The sequence below is a fragment of the Falco naumanni genome, chromosome 6 (genome assembly GCF_017639655.2).
Source record: "Falco naumanni isolate bFalNau1 chromosome 6, bFalNau1.pat, whole genome shotgun sequence".
NCBI classification, from domain to species: Eukaryota; Metazoa; Chordata; class Aves; order Falconiformes; family Falconidae; genus Falco; species Falco naumanni.
Genome location: NC_054059.1, coordinates 72245000 through 72264847, shown reverse-complemented (window position 1 = coordinate 72264847; position 19848 = coordinate 72245000). Strand labels below are relative to the sequence as shown.

General features: G+C 44.9%; 2 protein-coding genes across 2 annotated transcripts in view; one reads left to right on the top strand and one right to left on the bottom strand.

Moving 5' to 3' along the window:
* The window catches only part of FBXO16 (F-box protein 16), a 39503-nt gene extending 22425 nt beyond the window's left edge, over positions 1-17078 (bottom strand). The window contains 3 exon segments of the mRNA XM_040599524.1: positions 4888-4923; positions 10593-10735; positions 17005-17078. Of these exon segments, the coding sequence (XP_040455458.1) occupies positions 4888-4923; positions 10593-10688 (132 nt within the window). The 5' untranslated portion in view covers positions 10689-10735; positions 17005-17078.
* A 243-nt stretch (positions 17079-17321) lies between these two features.
* FZD3 (frizzled class receptor 3) overlaps positions 17322-19848 on the top strand; it is a 61489-nt gene continuing 58962 nt past the window's right edge. The window contains exon 1 of the mRNA XM_040599074.1: positions 17322-17423. The gene's annotated coding sequence lies outside the window, so the exon portion shown is untranslated. The remainder of the gene's footprint in view (positions 17424-19848) is intronic.

Below are 19848 nucleotides of genomic sequence, written 5' to 3'. Positions count from 1 at the left end.
TCAGCCCCCGCTTCTGCGATCAGTTTACAATTAATCCATGAGTGCACACACACAAATAATGCAGCCTGACACTAAGGGGAGAGCCCAGGACCTCAGCACTGAAGCACAGAGGCTCTGCCGCTTAACCTAAAGAGGCCCCTCTCTGCTGTGGGAGGCAGGTTGCTTTACTGACTTGAATTATCCACTGAAATGGGACATAAGCCTCATCTCCAACGCAGCATATCGACATGAGATCATGGGGTTACAATCACATGCACGCATCCCTGTGCTCTGCAAATGTAGGAACGAATTCACTAGTCAGTGAGGCTCTTCTGCAGAATGGCTTGCAAGTAGATGGAGATGATTTACCTAGGGAGAAGCAATTTTCCCCTCCCTCCTCAGCCATCTTCCCCTGATGCTAATGAAGGGATTTGTTGGAGACCTGGGATCTGGGTGAGAAAAGAAGAGATGAAGCAGACAGGCACCTCGTATCCATAAGATACACTAATCCACCCAAGCAAATCCTGAACATCTCTACTGCCAAGCAGCTCCGCATCAGCCATCAGCAACTAGCCCCTAGGATCTGTTCAGTTTTGCTTTCACCACTGCAGTTAAACAACTAAACCTGAAATTTTGCAAGAGGAGACTCCTGGGAAGGCTGCTGAGAAAGGCAAGTCGGCAGCCTAGTGACAAGAAGCACCCCTGAGCAGGAGTTGTTGCTCCTGCACCTTGGCACCTAGCAGGGGGGCAACTCTTGTGTAAAGAGGTGTCTATAGGTGGGGTCTGCGGTGACTAAGGATGGGGTTCAGCTGCCCAAACATCAGTGCCCTGTGTTGTGGGGTACCCTGCAAAGCCTAGAGCTGCCACTCCAAGGGTGACATTTGTCTGCAAGTCCTGCATGGTATTTGCCATGACATGAGAGGTAGATAACGTGACCAAGAGGTAGACAATGTTTATGTCCCCTCTATCATCCCCTTACACTTCAAAACAAGGTGGCTAGATCCAGACTGTGTACTTGGCATGGTTCCTGGCCCAGGGTAATGTCCAAACTGTGTCTGAACAATGTCTGGAAGAGTGCTACTGGCCCAGGTCAAAACCACGCCAGAGAGCGTGCTAGCAGTTTTGTAGTGTGGATGAGCAAGTTCTAGCACCTGGGAATATTCAGATGTGCTGTATAAATTACTAGCAGAAGATGTAGCCCACAGGGTGAGCTGAATCACTGTCTGAGCTCCCCTGACTTGTCTACATCTTATTTGGCTGTAACGGAAGCTGAGGCACTCAGATCACCTGGAGACATTGAAACTTAGGTGTCTTCATCTACAAGTTCAACCACAGCTTCACTGTCAACTTATTAACCTGAGTGTCAGCATGACAGTACTGAACATTAAGGTAGGGCAAAACGCTTTTACGTTTTTTAAATCAGCTGGAGCAATTTCTGGCTTGCAGAGCACAGCAGAACAGGAGGCTGAGAGGCAGCACGTCAAGGCAGCTGCCCTGGGTGCAATACAGAGTAAAGGCAACTAGAATAAACCAGAAAAATTAACAAAGAGATGCTAACCTTTTCACAGTTTAACTATCAAAAGGGTTTCAACAGAAAGACAACAGCACAATTTGTCTTACATGTATCTGGATAGTATTTGGGTAAAGGAGTTGGTGTGAAGGGAATTAATCATAAATGCCTCCAGCAGGACTAAAGCCTGCAAGTACTCATGCACGGGAACAGTCATGACAGGGAACAAGAAGACAGGCAGTCTGCTGCCACTAGACACCACCACTGCTTTCACTCTCTGCAGCAATAATATTTTGCGAAGCTGAGCGTGACCTGAAAGAGCCAAAAAAACTGTAGAGGGTCCCACTGTGCATCTTGGATACTGCAGGTGACAGCATAGCCAGTCCCATGCCCTTTGGGTCTGTCCAGCAGCACAGAAACAGAGACATGAAATCCCTTCAAATCAGCTAGTTCATTGATTCTCAACCTGTGTTTCATGGACCACAAACAGCCTGGGAGACATCAAAGATGTTCTGTGGCACAACTGGAAAAAAAAATAAATTAAAATGCATATACATAGTCCCTGAATGCATGAAAACAAAGTCAGGAAGAATAAAATAAACAGTGAGCATCCAAATTTTAATCTAATCCTTATTTGGCTGTAAAGGAAAACCACCATGGCAAGGCCACACAAGGCAACCTCTTCTGACTTCCCAGAAGGCTGGATGGTCCTTCAGTGTAAAAAGGTTGAGAAACACTGAGGTAGCTCATCACCTGCTGCAAGGCACGATGCGCTCTACACAAACTGTTCCTGAAATGTGTTTGACTAACCTGTTCTCAAAAGACTCCAGGGATGGAGATTCCACCCCTAACCCCTAGGCAAACTATTCTGGCAGTGAACTGTCTGTAGCATTGGCTTTTCCTTGTGCCTAAATTATGTCTCCATCATTGCAACTCAAGCCCATAATTTCTTGCCCTATTCAATGTGAACACAGATATCAGATAATTACCTTCCTCTTTTTGGACATCTTTTGTGTGTCATTGGAAGCTGTTATTACATCTTTACTCCATCTTCCCTACAGTAAAGGGATTGTTTTCGTATTTTCTGGACCTACGACTGTTCTCACATACGACTTCTTCTCAGAAGTATCTCCAGTTGGTCCTCAGCTTTCTCATAATGCAGGGACCAGAACTGGGGATGGCTCTGCCTTTCAGACAGCTCCTTGGGATATTTCTCTTTATTACAATTATAAGATATTGTCAGTTTATATTCCGTTTGTGATCCACCATAATTCCCAGCAATTTTTTATGCAGAACTGCTGCACACTTGGGTTTTCTCAGATCTGCAGTTTTTATAAATGCCATTCTTACATGCAGCACTTTTCACTTGCCCTTATCAAACAGCCGATTATTTCATTCTGATTTCTAATCTTCAAAGTTAATGAAATCCCCCTGAGCCTGGCATCATCTGCAGATGAGTAGGTACTTTCCATTCCATCATCCAGATGCTACAGAAAACGCTTAACAGTTTTGGACTTCCGACAGACTTCAGCCTTCCAGTTTCACAATAAAGCATTTACAGCTACACTGAATATGTGAACCAATGTAAAACCTCCTGCCCAGAGCACTGTGATTTCTTGACACAGTCTCTCTCAAACTCAGAGTGCTCTAGGCTTTGCATACCAGATGTTACAATGTCAGAGGCTTTGAAGGGAGTTAAAAGCAGCTTTTGTGCTTTCTGCACCCTTTTCAATGGCATGATGGATGACAGAAGCACAAGGAGAATTAGGTCTGAAGGAGCACGATGAGAGCTACTGATCTAATGTCATATGAGGGATCAAAAATTTAACCTTTCAGAAGATGATTCAGCACTCTTTTGTGTGTTTGGAGGAAGGCTCTTTCCAGATCTTGGCTCTTTCAGTGGGGGTTCTAATGAAAACATTTTCGCCCTTTTGCCAGTATACGCTCTGGCATTTTGAAACATCCAATCATTTTCAAGAGACAGCTCTGTCAGTTACTAACTATCATGCTAGAAGGTGTTTTTTGAACAATAATCGCTCAATTATTTTGTTTTCTTGGTGTCCATGAAATTCCTAATTATCAAAACACATGCATGTCATCAAGTTATGGAAAGCTTATTTCTTATAAAGATAAATTAACTTTATGAGCTTAAAATCAAAATACTTATCTGTAAGTACCAATTCATATACAAAATAATTCCATGAGTGACCTATCAGGCATAAAGAACAAGCATCACAGTTCAAATAAAATTACTGTGCAAATACTCTTTACCAAAGAGTGCTGGTAAGGAGCATCATTCCTATATTTCTGTTCCACTTGTGTATCATATGTGACCATGTAACTGGTTCTTTGGTTCCATTTATAAAGGTGTGCACAGGGCTCAGCCATACAGTTACTACACATTAATACATTCAACTGAATTCATTCGTTTATTGCAATGAAGTCCCTGAGTCTGTATTCCTGTTTGCACAGGACACTGAGAAATCACAGCTGCTTTCCCATAATGGCCTGTAAATGGATTTTGCCTTGTAAAAGAGAAAGTACAAGGCGATATTGAAGGGGTGAGCTTAGGACTAGGGCAAATTTTGTGCATGCTCTGCCATCAGCTTCCTGAGTAGGTCAGTTAGAGTTGTATTCCTTTCAAGCAGCCAGCTGTGAGTCCTTTCATAGGCTATGGAAAGACAGGCATCTCCAGAGGGCTGATCTTTCATCCTACTTTAAGTGAGATTAATTACCCTCTGGAAGTACCACTTTCTCTCTGTTGACTCTTCAAGGAGCCTGTGATGACCAGACTAGCCAGGCTTAAATATTATGTTTCAGACATACACACCCGGCCAGAGAAACCCCATCCTGAATGCCTAATGTGAAGTCATTTGTGGTTGGGGCAGACAAACCCTATCTCATGTCTTTCTGTGCCTCATTTTTCCATCTGCAAAACAGTGTGACAGTACTTCCCTGTCTGATGTGGGAGCTGTGAAGATAACGACAGTAAGAAATTGTGAGGTGCTTAGTGATTACTGTATTAGGAACCATATGGGTGCACTCAGTAGATAACATGTCATTTATTACAGGTTTCAAAGACCTGCTAGCAGGCAGTGGCAATACCTAAATGTCAGTATCTTCTTTGAAGACTTCACAGACTTTTCCCAGGGTTTCTTATCCCATTTCAGGTCATTCTGATGATGGAATATGAATTCCCAAGTTCAGAGCTTACAGAATGTGGGCACTGAGGGAATTTCACCTCTGCTTTCCTCACAAGTAGAGCATTGCAGCTCACTTTCACATCAGGAAAATTAACTGCATCTTCAAAACAGGATAGGTTTTACATTCCCATCGTAGTAATGTCTTGATCAGTTCAGAAATCTAGTTGTATTTAAATATATATTTTAAAAGTTTACCCATTTTCCAAGCAGGGCTCTTCTTTCTTCAAATACCTATAAAACATACACACACAAATAAAATTTAGTATGTAAAGAGGATCCAATATGTCCTAAGAAAAATACAGCCTGAAAAACAATCTACGAAATATAAACAGAATCACCGAATGGAAGAGTTTGGGAGAAACCTATGGAGATCCTTTAGCCCAAACTCCCTGCTAGGGTCAACTAAAGCAAGTTGCTCAGGGCCACATCTAGATGGATTTTGAATTTCTTCTTGGATGGAGACTCCACAACCTCTGTGGAAACTTGTTACAGTGTGTGATCACCCTCACAGTAAGAACATTTTTTCTGATGTTTAAATGGATTTTCTTGTATTTCAGTTTGTGGCTGTTGCCTCTTGTCTTTTCAGTGGATGCCACCAAGAACAGTCTGGCTCTGTCTTCTTTACCCCCTCACATCAGATATCTATACACATTGATAAGGTCCTCCATGAGTCTCTCTTCTCTAGGCTGAACAACCTCAGATCTCTCAACCCTTCCCTATACATCAGGTTCTCCAATTTCTTAAATCATTTTTTGCAGCCCTGCACTGGCTTTGTTCCATTAAGTCCATGTCTTTCTTGTACTGAGGAGCCCATGAATGGACACAGCCTTCCAGATCTGTCCTCAGCAGTGCTGAGTAGAGGAGAAGGATCATCTTCCTTGACCTGCCACCTACAGTCTTCCTATTGTAGCCCAGGATTATGCTGGCTTTCTTTGCTGGCTCATGGGTAACTTGGTATTCACCAGGAACTCCAGGTCATTCTGTCCCAAGCTGCTTTCCAGATAGTCAGTCCATTTCTCCAGCCTGTCAGGGTCTCTCTTAATGGCTAGAACAACCTACTCAGGGATGTAGTAGAGTCCCCATTGCTGGAAGTTTTCAAGACACAATTGGACAGGAGGCTAGATAATCTCATCTAGGCTCCCTTTCCCATGAAAAGTTGATGATCAGATGATCTTTTCAGGTTCTTTCCCATCTGGGCTGTTCTGTCTTTCTATGATTTATGAGAGCACAAATATCTGGTCTATCAACTCCCCCTCCCAGTTCTGTATTGTCTACAAACTTGCTGAGGGTGCCCCATCATCCAAGTTGTTAATACAGATTTTAAATGATCCTGTCCCCAGTGTCAGTCCCTGGCATACTCTACTAATGACCAGCCTCCCGCTGGAATCTATGCAGCTGACCACAATCCTTTGAAGCCAGTAAGTCAGTTTTCAACCCACCTCACTCACTATTCGTACTTCATCAGCTTGCCTATGAGGATGTTATGGTAGACAGTATTGAAAGCCTTACTAAAGTCTGAAAATCAATCAGTTTTCCTGCACCTCTCTTCTCTCCAGGACCACATCCCACGTGATTCTTCCACACAGATCCCTGAAGAGGTCAAAGTCCGCTCTCCTGAAGGCCAGGGTTGTGATTCTTCATATCCCCAACCATTTCTTCCTTCTTTGTAAATATGAGGTCCAGCAGAGCATCTTCCCTTGTTGGTTCCTTGATGACCTGTGTCAGGAACTTATCATCAATGCACTCCTGAAACCTCCTGAATCGCATGTGCTCTGCTGTGTTCCCCTTTCAGCAGATATTGGGGTGGTTAAAGTTCCCCATGAGGACCAAGGCCTGTGTCCAGTTGTCTGAGGAGGGCCTCATCTACTCCTTCCTCATCTTCTTCAGCTCTACAGGCTGGCTCCTGTGGAAGGTTCCTTTCACTGAAGAAGACTCCCTGAAGTTCAGGGGCTATGTGTGCATGACTGAAAGATAGCTCTGCAGACCGACTGCACTGTGCTACCTCTCATCTCCAGCTCCTTTCTTTGCAGCTGCTGCACACATGATGTGCCAACACAGTGCTCTATTCTCTTGGCTATACAGTGATGTGTGGTGTCTCACATGCTTTGTGAGACCAGAAGCTGAGCTTCCCACCTCTTTATTTTAGAAATCTCAGTTCTCCTGAGTTGGAGACATTGGGCACCTGAAGTCTCCTAGAACGGATACAGCATGGGTAGCTATCACACAGCTGTAGTGATGGCTTCAATCTTAATGCAGCAAGATTGTTATGAGTAAGATAGTAAGACCAGTCTTCGTTCCCTGGCCACTTTACAGTGACAACTAACAAGAAGGATGATCAGTATCAAAATACAGCAGAGGATTTATGATGTTGACCTTTATCCATAGGGAGCTAGACCTGAAAGCACTAACACGCAGCTTCCCACTACCACAAAACTGCCTTCTATACTCAGGATTGTGACCTGGGAAGTGAGGAAATGCTGTAAATTATTTTCCCAGAAGACAGATCAAAGAGGAAAAAGCTCAGCTTATAACTGCACATGAAAACAGCTATTAACCACAACTAGGAAACATGCTTGATCATTATAAACTCCAAACATGTTATTGCTATGACAGCCTGCAAAGAAGGTTCCTGCAGAGAAAGACATTATCAGTGCTGATGTCTGGTGCAGCAGTTGACAGTGTTAGCTCTGTCTCTCTCAGCAGGAGTGTCACTTGCGAGGGGTGGGAAATGACATTTCTTTTATTTGTATGTTGACAGTTATTATTTGCTTTATTTGCATGTGGGACACTTGGCAAAGTAAAAAAAAACCCACAACCTTACAAGCTGAACCTGGAAAAGGATTTGCCACAAGCAAGTGATGAATAGTTGAAGATCTAAGTTTTGTGTTGGATAATTCAAGGGAAGCAGGGAACTATTTATATAACTGAAAGCAATGTTAATGGTCTTTGATCAAAGAAAGACACATAGTTGCTTTCAGCATTCTTGGAGATACATCTGAGCCAGCTCTGTCAGAAAGTTCTGCCTACTCCAGGCACTTGGAAGCATTAATTAGCAACAGAATGGCCCAAAATTGGTATAATCATCCACTGCCTTAATCAAGCCCATGTTTACTGTCCTCTCCTCCAAGGCCTTGGAACTGTACCTATAGCGTGCCTAAGCTGGCTGGCCTTGGATGCAGCCTGAGGCCTAGGTTGCTCCTGAGATCTGCTATCTCACATCCATGTCTTTTAAATCTTTTTTTAAAAGATTTTTTTTTTAAATCTACTTTTAAAGGTAGTTTTAAATAAGCTCAAGTTCAAGGCTGTCTGGCAAATCCCTCCACAGTCCACCCTTTGCTGCAAATGCCATTGGGGGCTCTTCTACCTCATGCCCAGCAGAAGGCAAATCATCTCCCAGCTTCCAGTCTTTCCCTAAAGACAGCACAGCCCTGTGCTCAACAGGACTGGTGCTGAAGCCTGTCCAGTTTTGCTGCAGGCGAGCAGGCTGCCCTGTCTCCTACCTTTACTTCATCCTTAAGTTTAGCACAACCTTGGCAAATCTAAGGCTCCACCTCTGGTTTTCTGCCCATGAATGATGCATAATTTGAGGTTTCCTAATTCTGGCTTCTTGACTTTGGCCTGTCCCTGATGGTGATCCTGGCTTTAAAACAATCATGACTGCCCATGTCTCGGTTGTAACACCCTGGAAAGTCTTTTCTGTTCTAACCGCTGCTGTAAGGGCAGAAAACCACAGATAGGGGCAGCAGGACTTGGGATGTACAATACCCAGGAGAGAGCTGGGTCCTACCAACAATGCAGACAAATGTACTCTTGAGCATGTTTGAGAATCCAGGGAAACCTACAGGAACTACTGGTGGAGTACCCCCAGAATTACTCAAAATTAGACAGGTAGCAGATTTTCGATACTAACGATTCTTGGCTCTGCTCCTAACAATTGTTTAGCTAGAGATTAAATGCTTCTGCCTTGGATCAGCTCTGAATTCCCACCACTCCTGCCCCTCACTGCCTGATCTACTAACAAGTACATTTCTTACACACCTCTCCTGTCTATGTTTTCATCTTCTCCCTGTTTTTCACACGCCTTCTATCTATAAATTCTTTTCTCTCTTCATTCTTTCTCTTAGCTCAAGAGTGCAAAAATGAACAAAGATATGATTGTATGAAAAAGGTGCCTTCTCACTCCCTAGCTCCCTATATATGTCAATTAGATTATCTCCTGATTTCAGCTGTCAGCAATATTTTTGTTGACACTATTTTTTTTTCCTGCTAACACTGCAGAGGAGTGTAGTGATACACAAAAAGGAGTTTCAGGCAGGTCAGTGCTTTAAAACCTGGATCAGAAATAAGCAAACACTTTTAATCATGAATTTCATCACTGAGCACAGGGCTTGGAGCTTATGGTATGTTCTTTCCTACTTGGAACATCATGAAGCATTGGAGTATACAACAATCCAATATGAGCTCCTAAAAGTTTTGCTGCAGCCTAATGCAACATCAGACTGCCTAAGGAGCAGAGCAGTAAGAAGGTAGGAAAGGGTGGTTTTACCCACATACTTATTTCTAGTTAGATCATACTTTATTGCACAGTGATGCGCATCCGTGAAAATACGTTTTAAAGGGTGTAGGAAACAGACATTAAAATGATTCAAAGGCTGGAGAATATGCCAGATTGAAAGGACTTCAAAGAGCTCAATCTGTTTAGTTTATCAAAAAAAGTTCAAGTGTTGGCTTGAAGCAGGGTAAAAGTCCTTCCACAAAGCAAAAATACTGGTTACAGAATAGTTTAATAAGCTGGCAGAGGATGATTTAAATGATGGAAGCTAATGCTAGAGGTATTCAGACAGGAGACAAGGTTTCATCTTTTCATGGTATAGGGGATTAATCATGAGAATATTATCAGGGAAGTGATGAAATTTTCATTTCATAAGGAATGAAGATTCTTAGCCCCCAAGGAAGTCTGGATACCTTTGTGGAAGATACCTTTTAGCCAAATTCTAGTAACTGAGCTGAAGACTGGGAGAACTGCGCAAAACAAGAGGGCCCAAGAAATCCAGGAAGCCAGACTACATGATGTAATGGCCCTCTCTGGGTTAAATTCTATGAATCATCAAGAGAAATTTAAACTGAATTCTGAGGGAGGTATATGCTCCTGGTGATACATGAGCCAAAACCCCCACAGTTACATTAGCAGATCCCAGATATAGTATACAGAGTGGGAGGTTAGGAAATGCATCTCATTATTTATAAATTGAGTGCATCACTTCAATTTCCAAAATACCAAGCTAGCCTCGTCAGTGCAAGGCTAAGCAGAGAACCCAGGGCATGCGTACAAAGGTCTCTCCTACAAGTTGAGATGGAGCACTCTGGCCACTCAGAAACTTACACTGACACTCAGTTTGCTCTGGGGTTAATCTGAAGTCTTCTGGTGCAGAAAAAGAATCATTTGGTAAATTTCACCAAGACATGGATACACATTTATTGTTTAAAAACAACTGATTTGGCAAAATAACAATACTTGAACTAAATTCTTGTGTGCTTTAAACAACATACATTAGAACTTTCCATTTTTACATAACATTAGTTTTTATATATATGTATACATAATAAAAGACTGTATGTGTGTTTGATGTATACATACCTCTAATCTTTAAGTTCTTATTAGATTACTTATGACCTACACAGGCAAAAACATAGTAAATTTTTTCTAGGACATGAGAATCTGTGAAGTGAACCTGAGAATTTGTCTTGGGATTTAAGAATATGCAAAACCGACTGGACAAGATCCTGAGCAAGTGCTCTAACTGACTTTGCCTTGAGGGCTGGACTAGATCTCCAGAAGTCCCTTCGACCCTCAACAATTCTGTGATTCTATGAAATTCAGCCATTTGCACAGAACTTGCCTTGTCATTCATGAGCTGGTGGTTCAGCGGAGTCCACATGCTCATCCTGGTCTGTAGCTTGGGGCCATCCACGTTTCTAGGAGGTGCAAATGCCATAGATTTAGGAGATGGTGGATCCTCTGGTGTCTTGTCAGCACCAATGGCTACGAAAATTGAACAGAACAAAGACCAACATTACCTCTGTGCTACTCCATTACATGTATGTAAGTGAAAAGCAAACAATTGTAAGAAGGAATCCAATGATTTCATAGCACAGCAATGATACAAGTAAGATGTATTTGGAAGTCAGTTAGGGTAAGGCCTTTCATTTTCTCTACCCACAGTAACTGTGACAGTAAAGGCCAGATTTCCTAATGGAATCTCTGTGTGCTAATTTCATATAAATAATTAATAATTAAGCGGGTCTTCCCCATCACAAATGTTATTGAATATGCCTTTGATTTTTACTGGATGAATGATCACAACAGGGTATTTGCAGTGAGCTAGAAAGTACACAAAAATTCTCTTTCCAGTTGTTGGCACTGAGAACTGGAGATAACTTATGCATCTACTTAAGTAACACTAGCTTGGTTTTTACTGATTCTGATGGGCATATAATGCCAAGTCTCAAAGGGCCAATTTGCTTCTCTGACACTTAACTGAAAGAATAAAACCCAGAGTGGTCTAGAATTGGCTGCAATCTCTCAGGGTCCTGTGTTCAGGCAGATTGGTTTAATGGTTTGGACTGACTGTGCTGCTCTTTTAAACAAAAAATTCAATGTGAAGTAAATTGGGCATTTAACAAAATTTTCCCTTCCCTTTTGTGCCACAAAGTAACTGGACTTCGTTCAAAGTCATTTGTTCATAAATTCTTGCCCAAACATAGGAAAAGCTTTTTTTCCTTCATCTTCTATCCTGCAGCTGGATTCCGCAGGATAATGTCATTGCTCACCTCAGGCATCCAATTTCCAAGCTGGAGGCTTAAGCTGCAGGAGCCTGAAAACCAAGTCATTTCTTTACCACATTAAAAAATATCTCAGTTCCCTGCATATAGTTATTAGGCAATTTTTCTGTAAACACTTCAGATCGCTTTAAAGCTTCGCGGTGGCAAGGTGATTAATAGGACTTTTGGAACAAAAGAAAAGGCAAATCTACTAAATAACTCCAAGATTGTGTTGCCAGTCTACCCTGAACTCAAGCAGCTCAAAACCCACCCAGCGAAAGGATCTTTCTAGCTAATACAGCTCTGAGGTTCACAAGACATATCTTTGTGAAAGCCCAGTTCCCCAGACAGAATTTGGGTCTAGATCAATGGAAGATTGATCTTCAAAACCCACTGCAGGATCTGTCCGGGCACATGACCTTTTTGATTAGTTTTTCCTCCCTTTCTTTCCTAAGTTATTATGGAATCAAACAAATACAAAGAAAAAAGAAAAAAGAAAAATCTGTTACATCTTTCTGTATCTGGTGATGTAATATGGTTCGTGGTTAGAAAATAAGTTCATTACAAGACTCTGAGTTCTTTCTGTTTCTTTGTTTTTGGTTTTTTTTGCTGGAGATCCTTAACTATCTTATTGTCTGCACACTGCAATTTTAACTTCCCAGAGAAGCCACTGAAAGCTAAAAGACTTAGTAAGGTTTCAAAGCTGCACATTCGGTAGTTGGCCAATGTTAGAGGTTTCTTGTGTAACTGAGTAGGTGTATTTGGGATACACATTTGATGGGATCACTTACTGGGTTGTTTTTTTTGTTTTGTTTTGGTTTGGTTTTCTGCAAGGCCCCTGCCCTTTTCAATGCACAGAAATGCAACATTACAAGCTACAGAAACAGCTCCACTGCCAAAAAAACAGGTTCAGGCAACCGTGTCCTGTTTTTCAGGGACAACCTTCTACATTAGTCACAAAAACATCAGTTGTCACTGCAGCACACTCCCAACCCTGGATTCATGTTCCAGTTTCCCTACGCAGACATGCTTGCTTGGTGCTGGAGCAGCTGCGTTCACAAAGCACCTCTGTGAACTGGTGTGTTAGCAGCTCGTAGTCCAAAGAGACAGTCGTGCCTCTGGACCCTGCTGAGAGCCTTCCGTGCCAAAAATGTGGCTCAGAACCTGGCAGAAGTCATATTCCCAGCTGCACATGCTGTAAAACTGCCTGAATCGCATTTGATGTTCGAGCATGATGTGTAAACAGGGCTGCAAAGGCAGGTACTATCAGGCAAAAAGGTGAGTGTAGCCAAACGTTTTAACTTTGTACCCGATGTGCCAGCCTGCCAGCCCTCCCTCATTAGCCCTTGGCTAGCACAGTCACACAACCACCATCCACTCTGCTCCTCACCTCCTCAGCTACACAAAGTTGTGACAAGGGGAGGGAGGCAATTCCACGTCCAACCTCAGCAGCCTGTGTTTACAGGATGAATTCTTCGGTGAAGTCAGAACTGTGCAGTGTCACTTTAGCACATGTGTTTTACTGGGGTTCCTCAAAGGCACGCTGTACATGCTGGGACTCCGTGCCCTTACTTAGTAGGTGACCTTGAACTTCATGGGATGCATCAAAGGAGCCAGCAGCATTAGAAAATCTAGAAGCACCTTACCTGTAACATGCAGCTAGCCTAAAAACTGGACTGCAAGTTTTTTATAGGCATTCTAAGAAGAGACTTGGTTTACCAAAGTTTAGCTACCTGTTCCTTAAAGGAAAACCTGCGCTTGTCTTCACCCTGAATGCCCTATCCCTGGCAGGATTGACAGCTAATTTGGTTTCCTCAAGAGTCTAGAGTAACTCTGATCAGAGTTAATCCGTGACACCAGTGCTAGCTTAACAGTTGGATCTGATGATCTTTGGATGATCTTTGGACTCGAAGATCTTTTCCAACCTGAACAATTCTATGATTCCATGATTTTGTGACACTGAGGTTGCAGCAGCAGCTTGCTCAGTGCACATTAAAAAGCAGCTGGTGCACTGTGCAGACCAGTGATTGTCAAGCTGTTAGCCAGGGCCCCACTTTTCTTCTGCAATGGTTGTTATCTTTGGACTGGCTGCCCAAAATAACATTCCAGAGATTGCTCCGGCTTGTTCTTCATGTATCCTGGGATGAAGTTGATCAAGCTCAGCTGATCTGAAAACATTCAGCCAGCAAGAGACATGAGATGAGGTTAACAAGAAATCAAGCTCTAAGGGAAATGTTGGTTGACCCAGAGAGGAAAAGCTATTGACACATGGTGCTAAAGAAATTATCTATTGTTATTCTTCTAGGAAAAATAAAAAGGCAATGTAGGAGCAGGTGGCAGGCATAGTAAATACCGGTGCAAAAGAGTTTTGTGGGAAAGACTGGGGAAAGACCAATTTTTGTGAGTACATAGAGTTTTCAAGCTGGTTGTTTGATTAACCTCACACTAAGTTGGTCAGAGATCTCCAGAACACAAATGTTAAAGAGCAAAACTACCCAGGTTGCTACAGCCAGAGAGTACTTAGGAATGGTTCACAGTTCGAATGAAAGGATATACTGAGTGGGGATCCAAGAGATTTGTGCTTTTTGAGATGTATGGAGAAAACACACGTAATTTCACAGGGCAGGAAACATGAATGGCATGGTCTAACAGCAAGACAATTTCAAGATCAAAATCCTGCTGAAGCCAATGGAATACTTTCACTGATTTCAGTACAAGTTGACTCAAGCCCTTGGTTTAAAAAATGTAATTGCATTTAAGAAAGATTAACAATACATAATGATCATATCACATTAACCAAGGGCATTGGAATAATTTCCTTTAGCTAGGTTAATCTCTGCTTAACCCTCTAGCATTCCGGAGGTTTGTGCAAACCATACTCAAAACAAGTCCTTCAGAAGCAGACCTGCTTTATTAGTGTTTTTGACCACATCCTATAGCAGTCAGCCTTTGCAGTTCAACAGAGCCTGGTGCACTCAGGTTTAAGGATGCATTTTGCAGAGAAAGAGCCTAATCACATTGATCCATGTGACGACAATAGCACAGTCGAGGAGTTCAGTTGCGAATAAATGGAATTCAACTGAATCACTCTTAAGCTCAGACAGGAAAGTATTTTTTATTGTAAATTATTATATTGACAATAAACAGTGTGATGATTGATGCAATGGCAGAAACGCTTTAAAGAGCAGTAACAGGAAAACAATCTAGAATGTACGCCAAACTACAGGGCATTCAAAATAGAAAAATTCCAAGAGGATAGCTCTGGGTGGAACAGATAATGTGAAACAGATCCTCAAATGTAAGGGAACACTTAGAAAGATGGCAAGAGGAGAAGGGCAGGAGGCTAAGTGCACATTTACAATGATTTACAACAAGGAGGCCAATACTGCACTCCTTTCCCTCTAGCTAGCCCTTAACCCACAAGCTGCAAAGCACTGCTATCATCCAGCCTTCCACATTCGGCACCTGCACTTTGCACAGTGATGCCCTGTCCTCAGTTAATATGGCCACTCTGGCTGCATGATATTGCTAGTGTTCCCCACTGCCGCATCAGCCTTGTCACGATTGTTCCCAGTGCTGTGGAAGGCTCTGTGATCCTGACACAGAGGTTTGCCCAGCTGGCTTTGAGGATCTCTGTGGTACCAATGCTACAGCATCAATAAACCCCAGAGCACAGCATTGCCACAGCACTGATAAACCCAAACACCTGCAGCACCTTGTGCTACTGGTATTTTTGACTTCCCCAGCACCACCACCTCTGTTGTACCCTGCACCACCTGAGACCAACACCTCTACCCCTGCCAGGGTGTGCTAGAAATGTCCCTGTGCACAAGAACGCAAGGCTTGTGTACCCCTACGATCCCCCTTACCCCAGGCGGTGAATAACTAATTGCATTCCTCACTGCTCCATGATGCCCACCAAAGCATCGATACCTCCTTATACCATCGCAGAGGTGATACTCTCCAATAACCAACAGACCCAACCCCCCTTGTGCTCCTCCATGCCCCCTACCCATGCCCTTGCTATGCTGCTTTAACTTCCATACCGATTCTCTTCATAACCATGGCTCAAAGGTGTGTCAGAGGAAATTCAGATATTAGATATTAGGAAACATTTCTTTACCAAGAGGGTGGGAAAACATGGAAACAGGCTTCCTAGAGAGGTGGGAAATAGCTCAAGCCTGTGAGTGTTTAAAAGGCATTTTGAAGATTCCCTTAATAATATGCTTTGACTTTTGGTCAGCCCAGACGCAGTCTGGCAGTTGCCCTAGGTGATCATTGTAGGTCCCTTCCTACTGCAACTATTCTATCCTATCCTACCCCCTTTACCCCACAGCATCACTCAGCTTCAAAAGACCCTCTTTGGTCTCCAATAAACCCAGCAATTTCCCTTCCCTGGTTGTGATAATCCTTGACTGCTCTCCTCTGTGCCCTTGTTACAAATGTTCTCCAGGATCTGCTCCAAGCCCAGAAGCACCAACTCCCACTCCTGCTCCACATCAGTCTCCTTGTGTCCTACAGGGCCAGTGTCCTCCCAGGAGCTGTCACAGCACTGCATAGTCCCAATGACATTACACCCAGGGGAATTAATCAGTATTGATCCCTAACACCTTTTATCCCCCAAATAAGACAACAGAAAGGTCCCTTTTATCCCTAGAGAATAAAGCATTTCCCTTTCTACTCCAACCTCACTGAATTTATATTCTGCTCTGCAGTTGGATGATCTATGATGTTTTTATCTCAAAGTCCACCAGAACTTCCCTAGTCCTGCAACACATAGTTACACCGCCCAGTGTCCCCGCATCCTGCGATGTCCCGATAGCTTTCCCCAGCCCACTTTAAAAGGCAGTAGCAAACCTCAGCCGCTCACAAGTATGTCTCTAGGTACCAATGCTTTTCCACACATTTACTGAGTTTCTACTCTTTGCATGACAACTTTATGCACTGTCCTTTTGAGCATTAATATTTCTAAGTACTCCTTCCATCCACAGACTGAAATCTCTCCCAGCACCCAAAGGCAACAACAACCCCCTTGGGCCCCAGGCCTGACAGCACTGCAGAGGGGCTGCCCCCAGGCCTGACAGCGCTGCAGAGGGGCAGACCCAGGCCCTTTGTGCCTCAGTGTCCCCCACCGTAGCGTTTATACCACAGGGTGCCTTGGAGACCCCCTTGCTAACAGCACCGGCCGTGCTTGGTGCACACAGGGGTCTTCCATCTCCCCGCCAGACTCCCTCTCTGCACCCTACTGTATCTGTTATCCCCTCCACACCCCCCACGGAGTTTGTGCTCCCCTCTCTTTCCACTGTCCCTCTGTGCCCCGATGCATTTGTACCCCCTTCCCCATGCCACACCGCGTTTGTTCCCCCAGTGCCCCACAGCACTCGTCCCTTCGCGCCCCACTGCGGCCATACCTCCTCACCACGCACCCCCCTGTACCCCACTCTCTCCCAGGGGATGCGGCCACTCCCGTGTCCTGAGGTCTGAGGAGACCTGGGTGACCCCCGAGCTCGGGGCCGGGCCTCCCGTCACCTGCCTCCTCCCCGCCCGCGGGCGTGCGGCCTACTCCTCCCGCAAGGCCGCTTCCCGTCGCTATGGCAACCGCTCCCCGCGGGCACCCCGCCCCCGGCAAGGGCGCCAGCCAATCAGATCCTACCAGCGGGGGGCGGGAAGGCAGAGCGGCCGGAGGTTCCGATCGACCTAGCAACCTGCTCGGCTCTTTCTGATTGGCTGGTTCGCTTCGGCAGGGAGAGGGGCGGGGCGCGGCAGGGCGTGACGGCGCGGGGGGGCGGGGCGGAGGCGCGGGGCGGGGCGGGCGCTGCGGCGGGGTCGGGCGCGAGGAGGCGCGGCCGCTGCCTCCGCCGCCACCTGAGGGAAGGAGCGGGGCCGCGGCGGCGGGACTTCGCGCTGAGGTAACGGCGGGGACCTGGGCCGCGCGGAGAGGGGGCGGGATGTAGAGATGGGCAGCGGGTTTCCCTCAGTGATGTTGTTCTTTCATCCCCACAGCGGCCGTCTCGCTCGCTAAGGGGTAGAGACACCGGCTCCCGGAGACGGCGCTGTGGGGGGCGGCCATCAAGCGTCTTCTGGGTGGGGGAGTGTGCGGAGCGGAGGGTTAAGTCCCCCACTCTGATGTGGCGGGCGGCCGAAGGACGGGGGATGCTAGTCCTCTCCTCCGCGGAACGCCATGGAGGTGCGGGATCCACCCCCAGTCCCTCTGCAGCGCCTGGGAGCCGGGAGATGCTGGTCCCGTGCGTTCCCGCTCCCCCTGCCCCCGCCAGTGCGCAGGGGACCCAGCAGAAAGGGATGCTCGTCCCATGCATTTCCCCTCCCTTTCCATTAGCCACCCAAGGGGAGGGGATGCGAATCCCAGGTACTCCGCTTCCTTCTCCTCACAGTGCACTGGGGACGCGGGGGAGAGGGATTTTAGTCCGTGTGCGCTCTCTCCCCTTTTCTGCTTGCTGTGTGTGCATCCAAAAGGAAAGGGCACCCGCTGTCCCTCTCTCCCAGCAGTGTGGTGGGGACCGAGGGGGAGGGGGTGCCGATCCCCCTCCACACACGTGCATCTTTTCTTCTGCAGTGCATTGAGGACCCAAGAGGTTGCTAGTCCCACGCTTCCCTCCTTTCATGTTGCAGTGTGGTAGCAGCGACCTGGGAGGAAAGGGATGCTAGTCCCATGTGCATCTCCCTCCCCCCTTTCCCTTTGCAGTGCAGGAGGGACCCAAGGGGATGTTGGCTCGATCCATGTACTTTTCCTTTTGCAATGCAGCTGTGGGGACCCGGGGGAAGGGATGTTAGTCTTACCGTACATATATATTATTCCTTTTCCTTTGCAATGCAGCAGGAATCTGAGGGGATGCTAGTCCCGTGTGTGCACTTGTTCCTTTTGGCTTTAAAACATAGGGGGAAAGGGGATGCTAGTTCAGTCTGCACCCTACCTCCTCTTCCAGTCTAAGGGATGACAGCTAGCTTCCTCTCCATTTCCCATGCAATATGAACTCATGCAGAGAGATGCTAGACCTGTCCCTCCATATGCATGGAGAATCGTGCCTCTGCCTTTCTGTTCTCCCTGCGGGGAGCAGGGACTGTTGTGGTGTCACTGTGAGGAGGAAGAGGAGATAGTGTGCGTCTCTTCATTCTGCCCTTTAGTACAGTGAGGAGGAGCATGAAAGAATGGGTGAGTGTAGCACGTGCCCTCTGTCCTCCATGGCCTTCTATTTGAAGTAGGGGATGTGGGGAATTATAATGTGGTTCTCCCTTAGTACGTAACAGAAGTGGAACAGGAGAGTACAGCACTGGGGTTTCTTTCCCACTGGCTAATTAAAACGGAGTTGGGAGAATAATGTGCCTTCATGTGGGTGGGAATGGATTGGGGAAAAGCTACCAGTGCTGGTATGCAATGAATGAGTTCCTTTCTCCATGATCAGAACTGGGTGGGGAATGACTAAGGTGACATTCTCCTCTTCTCACTTGTACAGGAGTCGTCTAGTTTGTTGTTTTATCACCCTGTTTCTCTGAGACAGATTAACTGTGAATTGATCCACCTACATACTTCTAAAGTCTGATGACTTTTTTTTCCTCATTGCCCCCCTCCGATTTGCTCCCTTTGTAACTCTGAAATTTATTTGAAAAAAAAGAATAATTTCACTTGTGCGAGTCAACACTTTGATTTCATGATTTTCACTCTTTATAATAGTCATCTATGCATGGCCTAGTTTATTCTTTACAGCAGGAATTGGATGAGCTTCTTATGATTATAAATAATGTATAAATCCATAACCACACTAACAAACTAGCTGTTTCCTACCCCTTTTGCCTGCAGGGTTTTTTTGCAGTGCCTTGGGGTAGGTAGGTAGGTATCCCCTCCTCCTCTTTTATCCCCAGTGTCATCGAAAGCGTTTCTTTTTGTTTTTATGTACATATAAAAATAACCACAAAATTTCGTATGTAGAGGCTTAACAAAGAGTATACTGAACTGGATCTGTGGTAAGAAACTGTCTTGACACTAAGGATTGCTTATTACAGCATTCATCTGTCTACACCAATTAATAGGTCATCTATATACTTGTTTGCAAAACTTTTGTCTCCTTTCGCAATGATATGGTTGTCTTTTTTTCTTCATTTCACCTTGATTTTTTTTTTCCATGAAAGAGCACTGGGTAACTAGGCTATATAATTTGATGTTCTTTTTTATCTCTAGTAAATATATGCTTTATGTCCTTTATGATGCTACATAATAATAAGATCTTGAGCATAAAATGGAAAAGTCCTGAAAGAACACAATGAAAATTTTTCTGCTTTTTGCACAGTTAAAACTTTTCGTGGCTTGTTGAATCTACG